We start from the raw sequence: 24,331 nt of genomic DNA, 5'->3' as shown, positions 1-24,331 counted from the left end.
AAGCGGAAGTGGGTCCTTTGCGGGGTTGTCGGAAAATGGCGGCGGCCGGCCCGATTCCGGGTCCCGTGGACGAGCTGGTCTCGTCGGTGACGCTTTACCGCCGGCGGCCGAGGCTTCTTCACGGCACCGTGTTGCCCTTCGTAGCGGGGCTCTACCCGGCTTGGTTGTGGCTGTGGGGACCGCGCGTGTGGGCGGCATGGCGGGAGGCGACGACGGCGGCGGCGTCGGTGGAGGAAGAAGACGGCCCGAGACCGGGCCCGGGCCCCGCGCCCCCCGAGGCCGCTTTGCTGGCGCTCGCCGCCATCGGTGTCGTCCATCTGCTGACGGCGCTGTCGGGGCTGTGGTCGGTGCACGCTCATTGCGCCCTCACCTGCGTCCGGGTGAGTCCCGGGGCTACCGGTGCCGGCCACGCTGGAGGGAGCCCCCCGGGGCTGCCCCCGAGCAGGGCGGGGAGGCCCCTGCCGCTCCCCGCGGGCTCTCCTGTCGTGCGAGGGCGCGGGGGCGCTCGGTCTGACGGGGAGGGGATGCTTTTGGACGCGGCAGAGCCGCATCAGCCACGTAGGGAAGCTCTGCGGGCGCGGTGAGGCAGAGGGTGGTGGGCGTGAGGAGACGCTTTGCGCAGAAACGCTTCTCGCTTTCGCTGGGCTTGGGGCGGCGGGGCTGCGCGCTGGCGAAGGGGAAGGAGGGGTGCGTGCGTTCAGCGGGCCCCGGCCCCGAAGCGGCGTCGGGGGGTCCAGCGATGTGTGCCCACGGGCAGCCTGGGGCGAGTCGAGCGTTCGTCGCAGAATCATGGAATGCTTTGGGATGGACGGGACCTTTAAAGGCCATCTGGTCCATCCCCCTGCCGTGGGCAGGGACAGTTTCAACCAGATCAGGGTGCTCACAGCCCCCTCCAGCCTGGCCTTGAGTGTCTCCAAGGATGGGGCATCCCCCACCTCTCTGGGCAACCCCTGCCAGGGTTTCACCACCCTCAGCGTAAAAAATTTCTTCCTTACATCCAGTCTGAATCTCCCCTCTTTTAGTTTAGAACCATCACCCCTTGTCCTATCGCTACTGGCCCTGCTAAAAAGTCTGTCCCCATCTTTCTTATAAGCCCCCTTTAAGTATTGAAAGGCCGCAGTGAGGTCTCCCCGCAGCCCCCTCCTCCCCAGGCTGAGCACCCCCAGCTCTCAGCCTGTCCCCACAGCAGAGCTGTGCCACCCTCGGAGCATTTCGGTGGCCTCCCCTGGCCCCGCTCCCACAGCTCCGTGTCCTTCCCGTGCTGAGGACCCCCGAGCTGGACGCAGGGCTCCAGGGGGTCTCCCCAGAGCGGGGCAGAGGGGCAGAATCCCCTCCCTCGCCCCGCTGCCCACGCTGCGGGGGATGCAGCCCAGGAGACGCTTGGCTTGCTGGGCTGCGAGAGCACATTGCCGGCTCATGTCTAGCTTTTCGTCTATCCGTACCCCCAAGTCCTTTTCCTCAGGGCTGCTCTCAATGAACTCTTCAGGGCAGGGGCCGACTGCCTTTGCCAGCGTCGCTCGTTCCATCTTTTGACAACGAACCAGCTGGTTGCCATTTTTGCAGTCGCTGTTGTAACCGTGTCTTATTGGCAGCTCTATATGTCTTAACTGCACGGGAAGTGCTGAGTATACTTCCTCTGGCGTTAGGGTATGATTTTGGGGATGGATTGTGATAATTGGAATGTCTTTGATTCTAACAATGGCTCTACAAAAGCACCGGGCTGCAAAGAGCTCTTTTCTCCGCGTGTCTTAATGCGATCCGGCGACGATTCCTCCCAGGTTGTTGAAATTCCGGGTCTGTGATCCGCTCGACGAAGCCTGTCTTGTTTGTGTTGCAGGAACCTTGTCCTAAGAAAGCCACATTGGCTAAAGTTGTGCCAACCCCAAATAACGGATCAGCCGAACTAGTGCCGCTCCACAGAGACCAGGTAAGGATACGGCTGTCGGGAGCAGAGCTGACGTTTGTCACGCGCCAGGGAACTGCCACATCGTGCCGTCAGCCTGCAGTTTATTAGCTTTTAACTGAAGTAATTAGGGAAAAAGCAGCTGCAGTCAGTCAAAAGTGGGGATGCTAAAGATTGCAGGGTGTTTCCTGGTGCGTGTACCACAAGCAGAATCATACGATAACTAAAGATGCGAGGGATTGGGGTTTCTTTCCTTCTTCAGGCCAGATTACGTGTGGAGTGAAGCCTTTGGGTTGTCTTCAACTGGTTGGTTTTTTTCCCCCCTCTCTGCAGGGCGAGGACGGGCAGGAGGCTCTTTCCTTTGAATTTCAGAAAATCAAATACTCGTATGAGCTAGATGGCAAGAAACAGTTTCTTCCTGTAGCTTTCCCTGTGGAACATCCCCTTTGTTACTACCAGAATGCCCGAGGCTATCAGGAGGACAAAGATATCCGAGCAGCTGAGAAGAAATACGGTACAAACAAGTAAGTTTTCCAGGTGCAGATCTCTCTTTGCCGAAAAAGCCTGCTGTGTCAGGAACAACGGTGTTGAACCACAGTTCTAGTCCTGTTTTTTTAAATTTCAATTCCTCCCGGCACTTGCTTCAAATTCTTTTAAGGACAGAGAACAGTATCGGAGCAAGTGGTTTTCTCCAGGGTGGGCTACAGATGGAAATTAATTGCATATCACAAATTAACTGAATCAAAGTAATTGAAAATAGGGAGATTGTGGACGTTCTGGAGCACAGCCCGGTCTGACACCAGCGGCTGCAGGTGGCTTTTGGGTTGGGTTTTTGCTGAGAATCTGGATCGTTTAGGTTAACAAGGATTCATTTCTTTCCCAGGGCTGAGATGGTGGTGCCGGAGTTCTTGGAACTCTTTAAAGAAAGAGCTACAGCTCCGTTCTTCGTCTTTCAGGTAAAACGAACAAACAAAAAAAGCTGTAAATACTTCTCCCTGCTGAAAAATGAGAGAATTCCTTACAGTCCTGGCTTGAGAGCCATAAATCAGCTGGCAGCTTTCTAAAATCAGGAATAGACGCTGTTCTTGCACTGTAATCTTGTTGTGACTTCTGGGAGTGACCCTGTTTCTCCCTAATGAGTTACTGTGATTTCTCTGTTTTTCTGGCTTCCTACAATTAAATGTGTGCCAAGTTAGCTTAAAAAAAAATTCCTAGAAGTTGAAGGCTTTTGTTTTTTGAGGAAGATTAGAATAACTTCCCTGTCATGTTCTCCCCACAGGTGTTCTGTGTGGGTTTGTGGTGCCTGGATGAGTACTGGTATTACAGTGTTTTCACCCTCTCCATGTTGGTTGCATTTGAAGCTTCCCTGGTCCAGCAGCAAATGAGGAACATGTCGGAGATTCGAAAAATGGGCAACAAGCCGTACATGATCCAGGTAATCAGAACCAGAGAGGATCGCGCGTGAAATTTTTGACGTAGCTGTCTTTTAGCTGATTTGCTCTTCCTTTTTCCCATCCTTTTCCTCTGATCCTTTTCTGACGCACGCAGGGCTTCTGAAAGCGCTGATTTTTTTTTTTTCCCCTACAGGTTTACAGAAACCGCAAGTGGCGCCCCATTTCCAGTGATGAGATTATTCCAGGGGATATCGTTTCCATTGGTAATGACTTGCATGAGGGTTGTAATCAAAAGCTTGTTTAAAATCAGATTCTTTCCGGTGCGTTAAGTTGCGCAGTAAATTGAATTGGGCATAAAAATCTGACGGTCGCGGTCAGGTGCACTTTGATTCGTAGGTGTCACAATTCAAGGGTCCAAGAGATGAATCCTTGGGCTGGATCTCTTGGATCTGCTAGCTGTCTCAAAGAAAGGGAAAAACCTAGATAAATCGGCCTCGGATTCTTCAGTTTAGGATTGTGAAGATGAAGAATTCCCTTCCTCCTGACAATATCTTCCTAGAATGGAAAGGGGAAGGGCAGATCTCTCTTTTAACCCTGCTCTCCCTTTCAAGGTTGTATTACCCAGGATGTGATCCCAGTCTTTGAAGCCTGAACGGCAATGAGAACTAAGTGACTCGATTTTCAATTTTCCTAGTCTCAATAGAGACTCAATAACCTTCAAACCCTTTTGGTTCCCAGCAACGCTGAGTGGGTACGTGCTGCGGAGGACTTGGCAACCCATGGGAGGTTTGAAGCTTTAGGAATCTCCTGTATCTCAGCTAAACTTGAAGGAGAGCTGTGCCCTGCCAGACAAATAGCTAAAGAATAGTCACTTCTGCCTTTGAGCTTCTTCTCAGTTTTAATGTATTAATTGCAGGCCGATCTCCTCATGAAAATCTAGTGCCGTGTGATGTGCTGCTGTTGCGTGGAAGGTGTATCGTAGATGAAGCTATGCTGACGGGAGAGTCTGTGCCGCAGATGAAGGTCTGTCCCTTTGTTGCAACCTGGAAAAGTAAAAATGTCCAAGCCGCTGCAGCGTTTGCGAGTACAAATAAGTCTCTGTGTGGGAATGTTGGCCCAGGCAACCTGCTCTGTTTGTTACCGGCTCCCTATCAGTGATTGATGGTCTCCGGTAAATGAGAAACAGAAATGTCTGTTTTGTCTGGCAATGTCTCCAGCCTTGGGGTCTGACCTGCATCGTGTGGGCATGGCATCGCCCTCCCACACATTCCCCAGTCTGGATTCCTTTGGCTGGGTAGAGGTGGGAGGAGGAACAAGTGTAAAGCACTTCAAACCCCTGAATATTCCTTCTTTGTGTGCCAGCGGGTGACTTAAAAATGATAAAGTAATGCTTGCAGAGTCTCCCTTGCTGAATTCAGCGTGCCAAGGGTGAACTAGTCCCCCGAAACCAGAGTTTCCACAGATGCCAGGCTCTGAACCCAGACCGATCGGGAGCTGAATGGCGTGTTAAGGCCTCGATGCAGTTCAGGCCACCTTCGGCTGAAGCGAAACCGAGACCATCCTGCGGGATAAGAACAGAAAGGAACCCTTGAAGTTTACTTGTCGATAGCTGTGAGTCTGAGACCTGAACGTTGTCCTGCAGGAGCCTGTGGAGGACCTCAGCCCAGAGCATGTCTTGGACATGCAGACAGATTCCCGCCTCCACATCATATTTGGGGGAACAAAAGTGGTGCAGCACATCCCGCCCCAGAAAGCCAGCACAGGACTGAAGCGTACGTACCTGCGTGAATTCTCTCTGAGAAGGCGTGTCATATACCCACAGATTTATTTTAAATGGCTTTGGTGGAACTTTTGGAGGGTGTCATTGTGTCAGTCTCCTTGGCCTTGTCACTAACGGTTGACTGTGATTACTAAACTGCTGCGATCTTCTGTTAAAGTGGACTGTGTCCCCCTGTAAGTGAGAGGAGGGCGTAGCTTCAGGTGTATTCTGTCTGCGATAAGGCTATAAAAGATTTACACTAAGCTTACTGTCTTCATTCCTGCTCCTGTTCCAGCTGTCGATAACGGGTGCGTGGCGTATGCTCTGAGGACCGGCTTCAACACATCTCAGGTAAGATGCGAACGCGCCTTCTCACCTCTGTCTTGTCGATGGTGTCGGTTGTGTCGTTCAGCGCTTCGCTGTAAGGAAATCCTAATGAAGTACAGCGGTGGGAAAATATAAGTCAGGGCATTAAAATTACTTGTTTGTTTGGAAGAGGAATAAATAAGGTTGGTCTCTGTGTGTCAAATAAATAGTCTGATGCTTGATGCAGAAGCCTGGGAGTCGGGATTCAGGGTTCCTGTTGGGACTGACCACGCTACGTACATACTTCAGCTCCTGGTTATCCCTGTTTCTGTAATGATAATTGTTGGAAAAAGGGAATGGAGCATGTTTGTAGAGACCAGAGAGGTGAACGTGAGCTTTTTCAATTGGAAATTGAAGACTGCTTCACAGTAATCATCAACTTAAGTGACTTAGGGGGGAGTTTGGGTAGTTTTAACAGATTGATTATGGGTGGCTCTAGGCTGCTGCCTATTAAGCGGATCACAGAAGCGGGGATAATTTTCAGGCTCTGGCACCAAAACACCAGAGTGTAATTTTAAAACTGGGTTTCATACATATTTTTAACAAGCTACTGCATGCAGCAGAGGTAGCTTCTTGCACTGAAGGCTGTTCTTCTCAGGGGAAATTGCTACGTACAATCCTCTTTGGGGTGAAGAGAGTGACAGCCAATAACTTAGAGACCTTCATTTTCATCCTGTTCCTGCTGGTCTTTGCCATTGCTGCTGCAGCATACGTCTGGATTGAAGGTGAGATTTCTTCTTGCCTCTTCCAGGTCTCTACACAGGACTTGTACCAAAGCTTGTGGGAAGGACAGTTGACGTAATTTCTGAGAGTTACAATAGCTGGGTTGGGCTGCGCCCGTGTTTCAGTGTAGGGGCCCACACTGCATTCTGGATGCTTTTCTTGCCCTCCCACAGCCCTTCCTAGGTAGGTGAGCTTCTTTGTGGTACTCGTCCGAGTTCTGTGGGGCACACAGTCTGAGGATGAGGAGATAAACAGGTCTCCTGTCTCGTTCCGTAGGCACCAAGGATCCTAGCAGGAACCGTTACAAGCTCTTCCTGGAGTGTACTTTAATTCTGACTTCGGTCGTTCCACCTGAACTTCCCATTGAGCTCTCTCTGGCCGTCAACACCTCCCTCATCGCCTTGGCCAAGCTCTGTAAGTACCAGGCCTAAGCTTGGAAACAAAAATGGGACTGCTTTCTCGTGTCTGGAACTGTGGGGACGTTGGTGAGGAAACGAGTGTGAAACTACTGTAGTGTCCTCAGTTTCTGCACGGTGACAGTACGGGGTTTGGAGCTGGTGTATGTGAGGGGGTTTAAGCCCCAAAGAACTTAGGAGGTGTGTGCTTTGAAGGGGGTCCTAAATCAAGCGTAGGAGGGAATATATTCATCTGAAAGCCTGCTTGCTCAACAGTCCTGCAGTTCTGCACTGAGCAGGTTCCTGTATATGGAACAGGGAGGTCAATGACTTCTGTGTTGGACTACATCGCTGCTACAACTCGGTGTCTGTTCCGGTTTCAGATGCCACGAAAATTCAGAGTGGGGAGTTTGGGGTTCATTAACTGTGGCTGAGAACCCTGTGGATAGCTCCTGTCCTGTGATAAACCCACTGAGCATCCTGTCCTGGCTTTCTTGTAGCTGATCTCTCACGGAATTTCCTCTCCTCTCTTCTAGATGTGTACTGTACAGAGCCCTTCCGCATCCCCTTTGCAGGCAAAGTTCAAGTTTGCTGTTTTGACAAAACTGGCACGTTAACCAGCGATCACCTCGTAGTGAGAGGAGTAGCTGGGCTCAGGTAGGTCCTGGGCGGTTTTCGGTGTATGACTTGCTGTGCTCTGGGCTTTGGGCACTGTGGGAGCTCCTCAGGCACAAGCGCAATCGCATTCCGGTGGGGAAGAGAAGATAATCAGGGATGCAGAAAGATTGGACAGAGCTGGAAGGAGAGAGGGTCGTCGGGTCTCTGGCAACGACTGTGGGCTCAGGACTTGTGAATTTAATTGTCTCGGGGGACTTCTTGCATAGGGCTTTTTACGTAACAGGGATCTTCGCCGCTGCTCTGTGTGGTAGCATCCTGCCATCTCGTTCCGCTGCCATAAGAAACTGTGCTTGAGGGCTAGATGCCGCAGCAGGGAGAGACATCCGAGTCCTTTGATTCTACCGTTACTTAAATGTGTTAGTTCAGGCCTCTACTTCGAGTCTGCTGCTTGAATCGAGTTTGCTTTGGAGGACTGGCCAAAATCATGGGCTTTGGCACTGTTTGCAGTTGAGACAGCGCCAGATTTCCTGTGGCTTTGATCTCACCGCGAGAAGCTCCACTGTTTACTTTATTAGAGCAGGAATTTTTGGCTGGGAAAAATTCCAGTATTTGTCTGAGATAATGTGAATGGGGTCTGTTAACATGGGCAGTCTTTTTTATGCTGCAGGGATGGGAAGGAAGTGACACCAGTATCTGACATTCCTGTAGAAACCCACCGAGCGATTGCTACTTGCCACTCTCTTGTACAGTTGGATGATGGGACGCTGGTGGGGGATCCGTTAGAGAAGGCGATGTTGATGGCTGTGGACTGGACCCTGACCAAAGGTAAAACCTGTTTCCAGCTCCTCCCTCGTTGATACCTGAGCCCTGTTTACATATGTTGTGGGGGTTTTTTGCGGGGGGTGACGACGATAACGCTGGTTTTGTCAGTTCGGAGCGTGAAATTACCTGGTCTGTAGAGATTTCCTATGCCTCGTGCCAGCTTTCTGCAAGGAGTGAATGGTATGATCCCAGGAACTGGTTTGGGGCAGTGGAAATCCTTGCACCGCCTGTCTGAGGGATAACAAACAGCAGAAGTCTGTTCTCAGGGTTGCAGATGCCGCATTCTGCAACCGGCACGCTCAGGTTGGCGTCTTCTAGTTCCGATTGTGCCGACTCGGTAAAATCAGGGCGTGACTAGCGCAGATCGCGGCAGCGAAAACGTGACAGCCTGGGTTTTAGCATGGTCTGCGGGCGGTCTCTCCAGAGCCTTCCTGCTCTGCTTTCTTGGCTTTCGCGCGCGCAGGGAACTAAAGTGGAAATCTTCCAGAAATATTGGATACGTAGCCCACTGAAACCCACGCTGTGGTGGTTTTTGCTTCTGGATTTTTACCTGTGATAATAATATGTGCCATAAACGCACCTTGAACCTGCTGCGTAGCTGTTCATCCTAACGCACATCGGTGTTCTGATCAGTTACATCCCTTAATTCTTGGCGCTAGAATTTCCAGCTCTGTATGCTTGTATCTAAGGAGAGGAAATATTCATCTATTCTCGGTGGCCTGTGGGTTCCTTTGGGACCCGAAGGGAGGGATGTTGCTTTTGATACCGAGAAACCTTTCAGGATTTCCTGATCTGTTTGTTTCCAGATGAGAAAGTTTTCCCCAGAAGTATTAAAACTCAGGGACTGAAAATTCACCAGCGCTTTCATTTTGCCAGTGCCCTGAAAAGAATGTCTGTCTTGGCGTCGTACGAGAAGATCGGCTCGACTGATCTCTGTTACATTGCAGCTGTGAAAGGGGCCCCAGAGACGCTGCACAAAATGGTGAGACGCTGCACAAAATTCCTCTCTAGGAGAGGAAGGGCCTTCTCTAGCAACGTGCGCTCGTCCCCTTACACCTCTGCTTGTCCCCGCCAAGTCTGGAACCTGAATGACGTAGGGATTTCATCCCGCAAAAGAGCGCAGTGACCCCGTGCCTGAAAACAAACTCCCCCGGGGGAGTTTCAGTCTAATCCCAGTGAGATCTGAGTATCCCACCGTATGCGTTCCTGGCCCTGTTGCCCTTGCTGACAGCGGAGGGCTGAATCTGGGGGTTCTCCGCTTTTGCCCTTGATGGTGAGGGAGCCTCCCAAAGGCGCCTCTTTCCCCTGTCTGCATATTTAATGTGAAATGCTGAAACGTGCTGCTGAATTGTGTTTGAAACTGTATTAATACGATGCTTTTCCCTACACCTTCTCCAGTTGTCTCAGTGCCCAAGCAACTATCATGCCGTCCACACGGAAATTTCACGTGAGGGGGCAAGAGTGCTGGCCCTTGGCTACAAAGAACTGGGGCACCTCACCCACCAGCAGGTAAATCTGTCTGGTTAAGCCTTGAAATCGAGCACCCGTTAAAGGAAAGGGAGGTGGCGTGAGCAGGGAAGAGGAGTGGGACTCTTTACGGATGTGGTTGCCCAAAGCTGCTGTAACCATGTTGTTTTTACGATCTGGATCTTCTGGGAAGATCGCAGCCTCTGCGTTGTGCTCCCAGCTTTGAATTCCTGTGCACCATCGATCAATACTTCTGTTTCCCTGTGCGTAAAGCAGGGTCAACTCTTCCCTTGCAGCAGTCGAAGAGGCTTAGCACTGAACTTCTTAGCTGTGAAGCTGGTTTTACGTGGGGATGGGCCCGTGTAATTGTTTTCAGGGCTGTCTCTGGGGAGCTTTGTGCCAAAGAAGCCTTTTTTCTAGAGCAGCTGGGCCCTGTCCCGGTTGCTCTGTGCATCTCGGAGCACCAGTTGTGTTTCTAGTGATGCTTTGATTGCAAGGAAGCACCCACTGGAAAACAGGATTGCTCCTCCAGAGCAGCAGGTAACCCTCTGTTTGCTGATTTGCTTTGGCAGGTGAGAGAGACGAAGCGTGAAGCTTTGGAGTGTGATCTTAGATTTGTTGGATTCATTGTGGTGTCCTGTCCTCTCAAAGCTGACTCCAAATCTGTCATCAGGGAGATCCAGAATGCGTCACACCACGTAAGCGTCACCAGCATCCTAGCCTTACTGGTAGCCGTGGTGTTTGGGATGTGGAATTTCAGTACCAGAAGCCTTTCTGGAGCGAGGGCAAAGGCTTCCCCGCGGTGAAGGCAGGGAGACCTTGTGGATGCGGCATTATTTTTGCGGTGGGGTTTGCCCTGGCCCAGAGAGAAGGCCTTTCCGCAGGGAGCTGCGCAGGGTTACGTCTCACAGGGAATGTCGCCAGCATCCAAGCTAGGCAGGAGTCTTTTCAGCGTACAGAAGACTCGCTGTGAAGTGCTGCTTATCTACCCAGAACTGATTTTTGACCCCTCTGGCTTTCCCCTCAGGTAGTGATGATAACGGGAGACAATCCTCTCACTGCCTGCCACGTGGCCCGGGAGCTGCACTTCCTCCAGAGGGAGAACACCCTCATTCTGCAGCCTCCTGTGAGCAAAGGTAACCCGTCCCATGCAGAATGGCTCTGCCTTTCGGAGGACGACGGCCGAAGCTGGGGCATTGTATCAAAGTTAGCCACGTGCTACTAGCGCTGCTGCTTGATGCTGATAAAGGAAACGACTCGGTTGCTTTCCGGAATCCCAGATAACCCTCTGTGCTTTGCCCCTCCCTCTGGCTTGGAGTACTATGGGAGCTACGTGCATCCCTCCGCCAGCCCCTAAACCGAGCTGTCTGAGCACCAAAATAACAAAAATAACGGCAGCTTGAAGGCCTCCCTGCTGTGCGGGTTCAGAGGCCATCCAGGGAAGCTGAGAGCCGTGTCGCTGGCTGCGGGGAGGAGGGTCCATGTAAAGGCTGGACCGAGGCGGGCATGTTGCCGTCCTGAGAAGCGGCGGGCCTTGTGCCGAGGGGCTGCAAACGCCAGGGTCAGCGTCTGTTGGGTGGCTGGGGGCGTTTCTCGCAGGCAGGCACCTCGCAGGCGTGCTCACGTCCAGCTCGTGCTTCTCTTTCCAGACTCCAGCTGGCAGTGGCAGTCCATCGATGGTGCTGTCGTGCTCCCAATCTTGCCAGCCTCCTTGCAAGAGCTGACGCAGCGATACGACCTGTGCGTCACTGGGGAAGGCCTCTCTCGCCTACAGTCTGTGAACAGACAGCAGCTGCTGAAACTCATACCGCACATCCAGGTGTTTGCCAGAGTGGTGCCAAAGCAGAAGGTGAGAGACTTCAGCTGCCGGTAAAACCCAGTTTTAGCAGGGTTCCCAGCAGGGCTCACGCGGGAGCCACGTCGATGCTAGCACATGATTAACGCTAAAAGCTGTTTTCAGCAAAGCAGCGTCATCCCTCCCAATATCCAAGCCAGCAGGAAGCAAGAACCAGAGCTCAGGATGTGCCACGTTGTTATCCTAAAGAGTCCTGAGCCCGTCGGCCCGTTCTAGCTCTGCATTCCCAACGCAGCCTGAAGGTGAAGCTTTTGGAGGCTGGGTGTGAGGCCAGCGAGTTCCTGCAAGACCAAGACGCATAACCCAGCCCGGGCTGCAGCGTATCGGAACACGCAGGCTGCCAATTCTCACTACGCGTTTCTTTTTGCAGGAGTTTGTGATCACCGCTTTGAAGAGCCTGGGCTACGTCACGCTGATGTGTGGGGACGGGACCAACGATGTTGGAGCTCTGAAGCATGCGGACGTGGGTGAGTCCGCACGCGGGACTCTCACGCGTGCCCCTGTCTGAGTTTGGCTAGCGTTCCTAGACACAAACCCCTTTGTTTCTCTGGTGTTTTGAGGGCTGGGATCGATCTGACCAACGTCATTTGGTGGCATAAACCAACATAAAGAAGGAGGATCTTTGTGCTGGTGGAATACCCGCTCTGTGCGCACCAGCAGGCAGCGAGAATTAGCTGCAAACACATTTTCCTGGAAGAAAGGCTCTTCCTAATTTTTTTTTTTTTTCCCTAAGCGTTGCTTCGGCAAGCGTAACATGTCTGAAGTCCCTGCGTAACCAGCCTGCCTGCCTGACTCCAGGTGTAAAGAGCAGTTGGGGTTCCTACTGGGTGAAAATTCTCTGTCAGCAAAGGGATTACAGCCCTTTTTCTCCGCAGCTACTGTTTTTACACTCTTACAGGAGTGGCGCTGCTGGCAAATGCTCCCGAGAGACTGCCCGAGCGGAAGAAGAGAACTCGAGATGGACCCGGCGATGGGAGGCCCGCTTTGCCGGCGCTGGGGAGCGGCACTGTGAAGCCCACCTCCCGTGGTGCCAAGCACAGAGTCATGTCCCAAAGAGAGGAGCAGCTGGCCATCCAGAGGGTTGGTAACTGGGTGTTTAAAAGCCCGTTAACTTATCCTTGCTCTTTGTTCCTCCTCTGGTTCACTGCTAATTCAGGAGAACTGGAAATGGTGGGATGTTCTGAGAAAAGACCAGCTTTTCCGCTTCTTATCCTGAAATAGCAGAAGGGATTTGGGCAGGGAAGGTGCTGCTTTTCCAGCCAGCCATCAGGCTAATGCTGCAGGCGGGAAGGCTTCTCAGCCTCACCTTGGAGCAGGGGTGCGGGAGAGGATAGCGCAAGGCCGTCTTTGATCCAGGTTGTGCTAACGAGGCGCGCGTTTGTATCGTTCTCTGATTCGCCTGCAGGAGCGGATCAGTCAGGTCCTGAAGGATTTGGAAGAGGAGCGCGTACCGGTCGTGAAGCTGGGTGACGCCAGCATTGCAGCCCCCTTTACCTCCAAGCTCTCTTCCATTCAGTGCAGTAAGTGCGTGCTGGGAGCTGAACAGTTGATGTGCATCTCCGCGTGCCCAGGTTCCCCTCGGAACCTTTTCTAGATAAGTCTAGATTTGAAAGAAGCCAAGACGGAGGGCGTGGGGTGGTGAGAAATGCCCCCGAAGCCATGGCTTTGCCAGCTTTTTGTGTGGAGCAGCCCTGGGAGGGTTTCTTAGATGGGGACGCAAGCAGCGAGGAGTTGGCTTCCCTCTGTCCTGCTTTGGAAACGGAGAGGACTGAGGGACAAAGCCCCAGAACCTGTTTTGTTTTGTTTTGTTTTGTTTCCAAACGCTGCTTCCTCTTGCTCCTTAGTCTGCCACGTGATCAAGCAAGGTCGTTGCACGCTAGTGACAACGCTCCAAATGTTCAAGATCCTTGCCCTGAACGCCCTGATCCTTGCTTACAGCCAGAGCGTCCTCTACTTGGAAGGGGTGAAGTTCAGTGATTTTCAGGCAACTCTGCAGGGTCTGCTGTTGGCTGGCTGCTTCCTTTTCATCTCCCGGTCGAAGGTGAGGGGAGGGAAGCGCGTCGGGACAGCAGCTGGTCGACGTCAGCCGTATCAGGATTGCTGACGGAGTGCTCCTCTCCAAAAAAAGCTGCTTGTTTTAATAGGTGACCGGTCCACGATGCTGGAGGGGGCGGGGTGTTGTGTTCCCCTGGATTTGGGAGGCTCCTGAGGCCAGCGCTTGCTTCAGGGAGCGCCTTGGGATTGCAGGAAGGGCAGGTGGAGGAGGCGGGAAGGGTAACGCAGGTAAAATGGCTCGATTGAGGCTGTTACTTGCACCAGCTAAGCTGTGGGTCTCGCGCCTGCCTGAGATATGTGGAATCCGAGTGGAATTCTTGCCGACATTTCCTGAGAAACGCAACTATTAGTTGGATTCTGCTGGAAAACCGCCGAGAGATGGTCCAAACCATTCAGGCCAACCCTGCTTGCTTTTCTCTGCCAGCCTTTGAAGACGCTTTCCAAGGAGCGCCCGCTGCCCAACATCTTTAACCTCTACACGGTCCTGACGGTGCTGCTGCAGTTCCTCGTGCATTTCCTCAGCCTCGTCTACCTGTACCGCAGCGCCCAGGCGCGCAGCGATTCCAAGTAAGCGTCTCTTCCTCCAACCCTGCGATGTTTTCTCCGGTTGCTGCTGAGCAGGAGGGTGGAGAGAGGCCTCCCGCACCGCAGCGCTCTGTCGGTGAATGCTTTGTGGAGCGCGCCAAGCAGTAGGAGTTCGATGTGTTAGGTCCAGAAAAAGCATTTCTGAGTTGTACCTGGAGCGCATCGGCGGGATCCCGGCACGGATGGGAGGGATCTGGTGGGAATACCGTCCGTGATATGGTCTACGGAGGGGAAAAGGAAATAGGAATAACACCAAGGAGGTGGATTACCGGAAAGTTATAAAGAAAAACACACAAAACCCTAGGTTTTTTCCCCACTTGAGTTTTATTTTGTGAAAAAGAACGCAATGATTACCTGTGCTCGCAGCACCCGCGGCTCCGCTCTCCCCCGTGCAAGCAGGGGTGCTGCTGCTGGGAGCCACCCAAAAGCCCGGGAGCAAACTGTTGTGGCCCAGCAAAACTTGCACGTAGCTGAAATTGGCTGTAGCTGAATAAACCGGTGATTGAGTCCGGTCCGCTGATCTCCAGCTTTGTTCCCTTTTAGGCAGGAGGAGTTTGTGGATCTGTACAAGGAGTTTGAGCCCAGCCTTGTGAACAGCACCGTCTACATCATGTCGATGGCGATGCAGATGGCCACGTTTGCTATCAACTACAAGGCAAGCCCTGTTTAAGTCGCATCTCCAGCGGCACCGGAGAAGCGATGTTGTAGCGAAGGTGCAATAATGCAAAACAAACGGCGTTTTGTCAGTGCTCTGCAGGGAAAACCTCCCCTTTTTTTGCATTTTGGAATGAACCCAGCGTCCCCAACTGCGTCACGAATTGCTCCGCATCCCCTAGTCTGAAGGAGCTCAGAGCTCTGAGCTGAACCTCTGCTCACGCTTTCTCCCCGCTGTGTTTCAGGGCCACCCTTTCATGGAGAGCCTCCGGGAGAACAAGCCCTTGCTGTGGAGCATCGTCCTTTCGGGACTCGCCATCGTGGGCCTTCTGACGGGCTCTTCGCCAGAATTCAACGAACAGTTTGGTTTGGTAGAAATCCCTACGGAGGTGAGCAGGCAGCGTTTCTCCGCGCCTCCCGAATTGGACGGGCGGTTTCCAGCGGGAGCGCGGCTCTGAGCCCGTCCTCGGAGCTCTGGAGAATCTCAAGGTGTTCAGCAGAGCGCCGGGCAGATGAGGGCTCACGGGAGCGCTGCCTGCCTAAGCAGTTCTGGGGGAGAGGATACGGTCGCAATCCTGCTGATGCCTTGGGGAGTTTTTACAGCACGCTGTGGAATTTGTACAGTTTGGCCCGTTTCCCCCCAGTTTAGGCCGTTTCCCCCAGTTTAGGCCGTTTCCCCCCAATTTGGCCGTTTCCCCCCAGTTTAGGCCGTTTCCCCCAGTTTAGGCCGTTTCCCCCCAGTTTAGGCCGTTTCCCCCCAGTTTAGGCCGTTTCCCCCCAGTTTAGGCCGTTCCCCCCAATTTGGCCCGGTTTCCCCCAATTTGGCCGTTTCCCCCCAATTTGGCCCATTTCCCCCCAATTTGGCCGTTTCCCCCCAGTTTAGGCCGTTTCCCCCCAGTTTAGGCCGTTTCCCCCCAATTTGGCCGTTTCCCCCCAGTTTAGGCCGTTTCCCCCCAGTTTAGGCCGTTTCCCCCCAGTTTAGGCCGTTTCCCCCAATTTGGCCGTTTCCCCCCAGTTTGGCCCGTTTCCCCCCAATTTGGCCGTTTCCCCCAATTTGGCCGTTTCCCCCCAGTTTGGCCCGTTTCCCCCCAATTTGGCCGTTTCCCCCAATTTGGCCGTTTCCCCCCAGTTTGGCCCGTTTCCCCCCAATTTGGCCGTTTCCCCCAATTTGGCCGTTTCCCCCCAGTTTAGGCCGTTTCCCCCCAATTTGGCCGTTTCCCCCCAATTTGGCCGTTTCCCCCCAATTTGGCCGTTTCCCCCCAGTTTAGGCCGTTTCCCCCCAGTTTAGGCCGTTTCCCCCCAGTTTAGGCCGTTTCCCCCAATTTGGCCGTTTCCCCCCAGTTTAGGCCGTTTCCCCCCCAGTTTGGCCCGTTTCCCCCCAGTTTAGGCCGTTTCCCCCCAATTTGGCCGTTTCCCCCCAGTTTAGGCCGTTTCCCCCCCATTTAGCCGTTTCCCCCAATTTGGCCGTTTCCCCCCCAGTTTAGGCCGTTTCCCCCCCAGTTTGGCCCGTTTCCCCCCAGTTTGGCCCGTTTCCCCCCAGTTTAGGCCGTTTCCCCCCAGTTTAGGCCGTTTCCCCCCAGTTTAGGCCGTTTCCCCCCAATTTGGCCGTTTCCCCCCAGTTTGGCCGTTTCCCCCCAGTTTGGCCCGTTTCCCCCCAGTTTGGCCCGTTTCCCCCCAATTTGGCCGTTTCCCCCCAATTTGGCCGTTTCCCCCCAATTTGGCCGTTTCCCCCCAATTTGGCCCATTTCCCCCCAATTTGGCCCATTTCCCCCCAATTTGGCCGTTTCCCCCCAGTTTAGGCCGTTTCCCCCCAGTTTAGGCCGTTTCCCCCCAATTTGGCCGTTTCCCCCAATTTGGCCCATTTCCCCCCAGTTTAGGCCGTTTCCCCCCAATTTGGCCCATTTCCCCCCAATTTGGCCCATTTCCCCCCAATTTGGCCGTTTCCCCCCAGTTTAGGCCGTTTCCCCCCAGTTTAGGCCGTTTCCCCCCAGTTTGGCCGTTTCCCCCCAGTTTAGGCCGTTTCCCCCCAGTTTAGGCCGTTTCCCCCAATTTGGCCGTTTCCCCCCAGTTTGGCCCGTTTCCCCCCAATTTGGCCGTTTCCCCCAATTTGGCCGTTTCCCCCCAGTTTGGCCCGTTTCCCCCCAATTTGGCCGTTTCCCCCAATTTGGCCGTTTCCCCCCAGTTCAGGCCGGTTCCCCCCAGTTCAGGCCGGTTCCCCCCAGTTCAGGCCGGTTCCCCCCAGTTTAGGCCGGTTCCCCCCAGTTTAGGCCGTTTCCCCCCAGTTTAGGCCGGTTCCCCCCAGTTTAGGCCGGTTCCCCCCAGTTTAGGCCGTTTCCCCTCAGTTTAGGCTGTTTCCCCTCAGTTTAGGCCGTTTCCCCCCAATTTGGCCGTTTCCCCCCAGTTTAGGCCATTTCCCCCCATTTAGCCATTTCCCCCCAGTTTGGCCGTTTCCCCCAGTTTGGCCGTTTCCCCCCAGTTTGGCCGTTTCCCCCCAATTTGGCCGTTTCCCCCCCATTTGGCCGTTCCCCCCAGTTTGGCCCGTTTCCCCAGCATGCTGCGAAAGGAGGAGGCTCCAGCTCTAGCTCCGCAGGTGCTGCGAGCGCCGCGTGGGGCAGGGGCTCTGTTTAACCGACGAGGGGGAGGAGAGGGCTAACGGGGTGCGCCTGTTTTCCCAGTTCAAGATCGTGATCACGGAAGTGTTGCTGGCTGACTTCTTCCTCGCCTTGTTAGCGGACCGAATTCTTCAGTTTCTGCTGGGGAGCGCAAAACTTCAAGTGCCTTCCTGAAAGGGATTCCGAGGTCCTCGCCCCCCGCGGCGCCGCAGGAAGGACAGCGCCCAGGGCCGTGTCCCGCCATCGCGAGAATCGCCCTTCCTTCTCTTGACGATAACTCTGACCCTGTTCAGACGCAGGCGTGGGGAAGTTTTCTTCCGAATCGCGTGGAAGCCACCTCTGCGAAAGCAGACCTGACTTTTTAATGTTTCCAGGACGCGCCACCAACCGCCGGGAGTTTTGTACTGCCCTAACGTTTAAGGAAACGTTTACAGAATTTGGTAACTAAAATCAGAATCGGTGTATTTTGAAACGTGTTTGGAACTTCCTTTGTGATGTTTTTAATAGCCAACGAGGCCGAGGGCAGGAGTAAGAACGGCGACAGACCGAAGGCGAGGCCGAGGGGTAGGAGTTCGCGCGCAACAGAAACGCTAGAACCCCCCTCGCGGGCGGCAACGCTCGGGATAAAGAGCCGTAGCGTTGACAAAGCGTAGGAGAACAAACGCTGCCGTTACGCTGCCGCACGCGCCGGCCCCGTATTTCAAAAGCATTACAGAAATATTTTGGCAGGTGAGAAGAGAAACACGTTTATTTTTCTCCCTAAGCAATTCCTGTAATCGGTATCGATTGCAGTTCTTCAGGTACCCTGAAATTGAATCGGAGAGAGCGGAGCGCAGCCCAGCTGCCTGCAGCTTCCATCCTCGAGGCAGACTCCGGCGCTAGCAGACGCTGGGCGGGAGCCTGGCAGCGGCCGTCCTTTCCACTACAAAAGCGTAATTGTACTGAAAATGAGAAAGAATCGGTCAGGCCAAGACAGTGGTACTTGAGAAATTCAGAATCCGACCGCTCGCCGCCCCGAAAGAGGCGCACGACCAGAGCAGCCCGCTTACCTCTTTCTCGATATCGGCAAGCGACTTGACGTTCAGGTCTGCGAGGATAGCCTAAAAAAAAAGACAAACCCCAAAGGCATGGCGCGTTTCCGCTTAAGATGAGCGGGGACTAAGCCCAGCGGCGCGGAGGAGGACTCACGTTGCTGCCAGAAGCGAGCTTGCTTTCGAATCGGGGGTGTAGCGCGAAGGGCACGCCATCCATAGCTGGGAAGAGAGGGGAGAGGCGCTTTAGGAACAGCCCGGGAGCTGCTCGGAAAACTCCCGCTTACTTAAGTGCCGCCTAAAGCAGAGGAGCGGAAGGGGACACCTGAGCAGCCAGGGGAGTTTGAGCAAGGTGTTGGCTTGATTCAAAGCCAGGAAAAACTTTGAGGGCGAAGTCTTTAGGAACACCTTCCTCTCAAAATTTAGCTCGGTTCGCGCGTGAACCGACTTCCCGCCTATATTTTGATTTTTAAACTACTAAAATCCAGATCTGCTTGCTTTAAGCAGCTTCCTCGTTGGATTCCAGACGAAGAAACGTTTTACCGGAGAGGCCGTAGATGTTGGAGGTGTCGTAGAGAGATTCGTGCTGGGAGGCGCGGTTGGTGCTGCAGCGAGCCAGGGGCGACCTGCAGCGGATCGGAGTTAATTAGCGCCTCTCGGGCAGCAGCTAACGAGCCCCAGAGCAGGGGACGCCAGGAGGTGGCACCAGCAGTCGCGGGATTTATTTCCAGTCCCAGACTGGTTCAGGTAAGACTGGAAAAAGAAAAAAAAAACCGATCGAGTGCGTACTTCTGGTCCGAGTCAGGGGGCTGGAGCGAGAGCTGCTTCAGGCCTGCGCCGATCGTCCGTGGCTTGGGGACGGGCTGGGGGCTGGATTTCGGAACCGGCCCTTTTTTACACCAGATGGCAAAGCTCCCCATTTCCCTAGGAGACAAAAAAAAGCCCCCAACCCCGCTGGGTTTTGCAGCGGGGGCAGGAGCGGGGGCAGCAGCGGGCAGGGCCCCCCTACCCTATTTTCGTGTGCTGCGGGAGGGCTTTGCTCTTGGCGCTCAGCTTGATGGCGAAGACGGCCGTCTCGGCGGCGGCCGGCGGCGCCAGCTTCACGTACACCCGCTTTTTCCGGGAGGCGCCGGTCCCTGCGGGGGGGGGGGGAAGATGCTGGGGATCGGGCCCCTTTCCCGGGGCCGGGGTCCCCCCCTTCCCGGGGCCGGGGGCACTTACGAGGCTCCGGGAACTCGGGGACGCGGGTGTAGCCGGCGGGTTGAGGGCTCCGGTCGCTCAGCACCTGCACGTCGGTCACCACGGGCCCCGGAGCCGCCTGGGACGGGACGGGACCTCGGCACCGGACCGGGGGCATGGATCCCCCCCCCCCCCCAACCCCACGCCGGTACCGGTTCCCAGCACCCCCGGTACCGGTCCCCCGCGCACCTGGGCTCCTCCGGTGCTCACGCACAGGTACCCGCCGCCCTTGTGCCCGAAGCCCTTGCCCAGGTTGGCCGCCGCCCCTTCCACGGTAGCGGTGATCTGCGGGCACGGGGAGCGGTCAGGCCGCGGGGGAACCGGACGGCGCTGCCCGCCCACCCCGCCGTCCGACCGGTGCCCCCCGCCGCTCCTCCCGCCGCGCCCACCACGGTCCAGCCGGCGGGGGCCGCCTCGGGCGCGGCGGCCCAGCCCACGCCGGTGAGCGGCCTTTCCTCCGCCGCCGCCGCCATGGCCGCCGCTTCCACCCCGCGACCGGCGGAGCTCCGCCCCCCCCACCCCGCCGCTGAGCAACCATTGGGCGGCGCCAACTGCGGCTGCGGCGGATTGGCTGGAGCGTTTTGAGTGACGGGCGCGCCGGCCACTCAGCGGCCACAGACCCTCCAGGACGCCTTCAAACGCGGAAGCGCGGAGACAGCGGAGCGGGCACCGGGGGCACCGGACCGGTACCGGGGGCACCGGACCGGTACCGGGGGCACCGGGCGCCCACCGCCTTTATTGCCAGCAGCCCCCCACCCGCTCAGCCGTCCGGCGGCGGAGCTTTCCTCGGCGGGGCGGCGAGCAGCTTGCGGACGGGGGAGTTCTCCAGCTGCCGGAAGGTTCTCGTGGCTGGAACGGAGGGAAAACCGCCCGTTAAACCCCCGTTAACGGCCCCCGCGGGGGCTGCTCCCCCAGGGAGTCTCGCTTACCGAGCTGCTCCGACAGGCGCCGCAGGTACTGCCGGCTGTCCTCGCTGAAGGCCTGCAGCAGCTTCACCCCCTGCTGTAGCTCGTCGAGCTGCAAAAACGAGAGCACGGCCTTAAAAATAAAAAAGCTGAAAAACGGTGAAATCGGCGCCGGGGCAGAACGTTTTTCGCCTCCGACAGCCGAGATCGCCTCACCACGAGCTCCACGCAGCTCAGGACCTCCCCCTGCTCGTCCAGGATCTTCTGGTAGTTGGGTTTGCTGCTGAGGACGGCGGCCTGCGAGGTCCGGAGGTAACTGCGCGGCTCTGCCCGGCCTCCGTTCCGCTTGCACTCCGCCAGCCGCCTGCGAAATAAAGTCAGTTATCCCTCGGGCAGCGCTGGCGGCGGCATCCGAGGCAGGGGCTGACGTTTCGGTTTCTTTTCGAATACCAAACAGCTGTAAGATGGGGGGGAACGATCCACACCTGGACATTTCTTCGGCGCTCTCCTGGTAGCGCAGCAAGAGCTGATCCCAGGACTGACATTCGGCGGCGAACCTGCGGGGCGAGAGGCGAGAAGGGGTCGGCGCCCCGCAGCATCCCCCTGCAAAGCGCAGGCTCGGAGAAAAACCAGCTAAAGAATTAAATACCCCCAAAACCACCCGCTGGGGAGAGGCGTCCGAAGCCGTATGGGCGCCGAGAGGTTCAGGGCGGGCGCGCGGGCGCGCTTACCTGGCGATGTACTCCTTAACTTGGGCCACCGACTCATCCAAAGCCGCGTCCAGTAAAATCCTAAAGCAGAGAGAGCGCATCAGCACGACGTAGGGAGATCTATACGTTCCATACGTCTATCGGGGGGCTCTGGTGCTCGTATGCAACCCCGGCTATAAATGATCCCCCCGATATACGGCCCTCGTTATCCAGCGGCCGGGGGGGCTCCGCCTGGGGCGGGGGAGGCCGAGGGGAGCCCTGGGCGCTCTCCCCGGCTGCCTGAAGGGAGGCTGAGGCCGGGGGGGTCGGGCTCTTTGCCCACCCAGCAGCGACAGGAGAAGGAACAGGTCCTGGATGGGACCTGGGATGAGGTGGGATCTCGGGAAGGATTCCTGCGCCCAAAGGGCTGTCGAGCGCCGGCCCAGGCTGCCCAGGGCAGGGGCTGAGTCCCCGCCCGGGGGGGAGCTCAAAGCCCTGCGGACGCGGCGCTCGGGGACCCGCTTTGTGGCGGAGTCGGTAGCTGTAGCTTAGCGATGGCGCTCGGTGACCCGAAAGCTCTTTTCCGACCCAAACGGTTCCACGATTCTACGTGCATATACCTGTGACGTTTGTATGTATTTATTCATTGGCTTAACAGGCAAAATCTCATTTGGTCTTTGACTTAGGAACCACTCCCCTCTCCAGATCCCGCACGTGTACAAAGGAATAATATCGTGGTTTCTTTCCCATTTCAAAGCTTCACCCCCCTAAAATCTGTAAGCGCGGTAGCCTTTCCTCACTGGTTCTGTCATAGTTGCCTGGGTGAGGGCAGCCAGCTAATTAAAGTGTTTAAATGAGCCCAAGGCACGGTGACACGGCTGGGTTAGGAAGGTTTATGTGGCAACGGATGCGTTTTGCCTTCGGGCTACCCCCTTCCGCCCCCAAAAGCGGTAACGACTCGCTGCTGACGCTCCGCAGGGGACGAGCTCGGCGAGTCCTTACCCTTTAGGGTCTTCGACGCAGCTCTTCAGCGTTCCGTCTCGTTTCAGCTTCTGCACGTACCGCTTCAGGTCTTCTGAAACCGCGTGCGCTGGAGATGGAGACAAAACAAAACAACGCTGGTACCCGCTGCCTAGGAAATCGGTAATACTGAGAAAGCAAGCTGTGTCCTAACTCTGATTCCGTATCAGGAGGCATTCCAGTTATTAGACGCTGTTTCGGAAAGGATAACTCATCTCTGCGGCCACGGTTTACTTTAGCGTGTCCCTTTGCCTTCCCTCCCCGAAACCGTGGTCTGCACAGCATCTTAAAAACATCATTCCCATAAGTTTTGGCTGCACCCACCCCTTCCGGAAGGCAGCTAGCTTCATTCCGGGAGGATATTTTAAAGTTCAGGATTACCCTTGCTGACGCAAATAGCACAGCTTACCGTTAGCGTTGAAAGCCTCCGGGCTGAAGCCGTCAGTTTGCTTCAAGACTTGTTCGAGCTTCTGGGCAGAAAACTAAGAGAAGATAGAAAAGAACGTCTTCGCGCCCCTTCCCGAGCGGTACGACAAAGCTCGCGGGCAGATTCGTTGCCGAAGGAGGAAGGAGTCCCTCCTCCCCTCGCGCGTATTTCACAGTTCAGTTATACAAATCAGAACGTACGTTTAGGGGCAGAAAAAAAGGCAAGAGAAAAAAATAATAATTCACTTTTTAAAAGAGAGTACCTTACCTGGAAACTGGACAACAGCAGCATAGAAAGCCGGTCCATCTCTGGCAGATCCAAGCTAATTGATTTGCTTAATTCTGAAAAACCAGAACAAAATTGTTTAAGAACAATTCAATTCACACCAAGCTGCAAACGGCTGGAACGCTCCTGAAAGACGCTAAAAGCTGTTGTTGTACAGGAGCGCGGTTTGCAGGATACGGAAGGAGCGGGGAAAAGAGAGAGGAACGGAGTTCCCAACAAGGAAAAGTCAGGCTTAGGGCTCAACCATGGAAATAAAAAGGCAGAGACTGCAAACCGCTGGTCTACAGAAGCCGTTAACGCAGCATCTCCTGTTACCCTCAAGTACCCAGGCCTCGGAGATCACTGCCAACACGGACGTCAGTGGCTACCAGTTAGGAATAACGCAATTAGACTGTAATTACCCTAAAGGTCGTGCCGTGAAATTAAATTTCAACTTGCTGCAGGCTACCCTACAAGTTTTGAAAGGGCTTGATAAAGGGAAGAAGCGGAGCACGTACCAGTGACATCTTGGTGAACAGGAGGCAGAGATTTTCGGCGTTTTGTCCCCTTCAGGCTCGAACGACACCAAGAGCGACGCTTGGCTTGAGGAGTGGCGATGAGCGGTCTCGGGGTCAAGTTAAAAGAACTCGAAGCGTGGTCTTTCCTGGGACTGCTTCTCCAGGGAGACAGCCTCGTGGGACTGGGTCCGAGGGGGCTTTTCCTGAGGCTGGGACCGTCGTGGGATCTTTTCCTCGTAGCCGCTCCGGCGGTCTCACAGGGACTAACGTTCTTGCTAGCGGCACTTACGTCGGGTGGCTTTAGGAAGCGCTCAGGATCCGCTTTCTTCTCTCCAGGGTCAGGATCTGAGAAAACCAGACACGATCGATAGGTTAGCAGGGTCAAGCGAGAGGGAAGGGTCTTTCCCAGGGATTCAAAGGCACCGAACCTGTTCTTGGCGCTTTGCTTTCTAGCTCGGAGCAAGAGCAGCGCTGAGGTGCGATGACCGGATCAGGGCTTCGCAGGTCACCGCCGGTGCCTCCGGTTCTCCCTTCCAGCACGGAGACGCTCGGCACCGCCCAGCCCTCCCCGCTCCCAGGCCCGCCGCCCCTCTTACCTGACGCTGCGCCTTCACCCGCAGGGCGGGCTCCGCCGGGGGAACGCTGAGGGGGGGGGGGGAAAAACGGTCACGGGGGCCGGCAGCGAGGCCTCCCCGCGGCCCCCTCAGCCCAGCCGGGCCCCCCGCCATCGCTCACCTCCTCCGACCCGCCAGCCGGCCCCGGTGAGGAGGAGGAGGAGGAGGAAGCGGCCGCCCCGCAGCTCCCCGCCGTCGGCTCCTCCATGGCGGCGGCGGCGCCGCTCGCTCCCGCGGCGGCCGTTGGGCGCGGGGCATGGCGGGAAGGCGCCGCCCGCTGCCGCGCGCGCAGGGCCCCGCCTCGCGCCGCCCGCCTCGGCTTCCCGCCCTTCCCTCAGGGAGCCCGGCGCTCCCTCCCCCCCTCAGCGAGCCCCGCTGAGGGAAAACTGAGAGGAAAAAGCATGGAAAAAAAAAAA

General features: G+C 55.6%; 2 protein-coding genes across 5 annotated transcripts; one reads left to right on the top strand and one right to left on the bottom strand.

Annotated features, from left to right (window-relative positions):
- ATP13A1 (ATPase 13A1) lies at positions 1–17,859 on the top strand. The gene is made up of 26 exons (XM_082334116.1): positions 1–380; positions 1,838–1,927; positions 2,237–2,427; positions 2,787–2,859; positions 3,183–3,338; positions 3,491–3,560; positions 4,214–4,320; positions 4,940–5,069; positions 5,352–5,407; positions 6,021–6,147; positions 6,422–6,559; positions 7,077–7,197; positions 7,826–7,983; positions 8,787–8,962; positions 9,379–9,489; positions 10,020–10,145; positions 10,475–10,583; positions 11,097–11,296; positions 11,673–11,769; positions 12,201–12,382; positions 12,708–12,822; positions 13,147–13,343; positions 13,782–13,924; positions 14,486–14,597; positions 14,842–14,985; positions 17,272–17,859. The coding sequence occupies exons 1-26, from the start codon at positions 36–38 to the stop codon at positions 17,380–17,382; spliced, it is 3,585 nt and encodes a 1,194-aa protein (XP_082190242.1). The 5' UTR covers positions 1–35; the 3' UTR covers positions 17,383–17,859.
- Positions 17,860–17,938: 79 nt separating this feature from the next.
- On the bottom strand, positions 17,939–24,197 carry MVB12A (multivesicular body subunit 12A). Of its 4 annotated transcripts, none has more exons than XR_014230541.1 (13): positions 24,037–24,197; positions 23,730–23,943; positions 23,302–23,646; positions 22,787–22,860; positions 22,502–22,574; positions 22,075–22,162; positions 21,115–21,174; positions 20,869–20,940; positions 20,600–20,747; positions 20,408–20,495; positions 20,235–20,327; positions 19,668–19,763; positions 19,539–19,557 (listed from the first exon to the last, which is right to left on the bottom strand). XR_014230541.1 is itself a non-coding variant. In XM_082334118.1 (9 exons), the coding sequence occupies exons 1-9, from the start codon at positions 19,949–19,951 to the stop codon at positions 18,087–18,089; spliced, it is 801 nt and encodes a 266-aa protein (XP_082190244.1). In that variant the 5' UTR covers positions 19,952–20,178; the 3' UTR covers positions 17,939–18,086. The 4 variants fall into 4 exon arrangements, 2 of the variants coding, with proteins under 2 accessions (XP_082190244.1, XP_082190243.1); XR_014230542.1 differs by having other exon boundaries at positions 23,898–23,943; positions 24,037–24,195; XM_082334118.1 differs by lacking the exons at positions 20,235–20,327; positions 20,408–20,495; positions 20,600–20,747; ... (6 more) ...; positions 23,730–23,943; positions 24,037–24,197 and adding exons at positions 17,939–18,149; positions 18,258–18,308; positions 18,397–18,461; ... (2 more) ...; positions 19,249–19,375; positions 19,868–20,178 and having other exon boundaries at positions 19,461–19,557.
- Positions 24,198–24,331: the final 134 nt, after the last annotated feature.

This window comes from Platalea leucorodia, assembly GCF_965183815.1.
Source record: "Platalea leucorodia genome assembly, chromosome: 29".
Lineage (NCBI taxonomy): Eukaryota > Metazoa > Chordata > Aves > Pelecaniformes > Threskiornithidae > Platalea > Platalea leucorodia.
The sequence above is the reverse complement of the archived record's forward strand: the minus strand, read 5'-3'. Positions and strand labels throughout refer to the sequence as shown.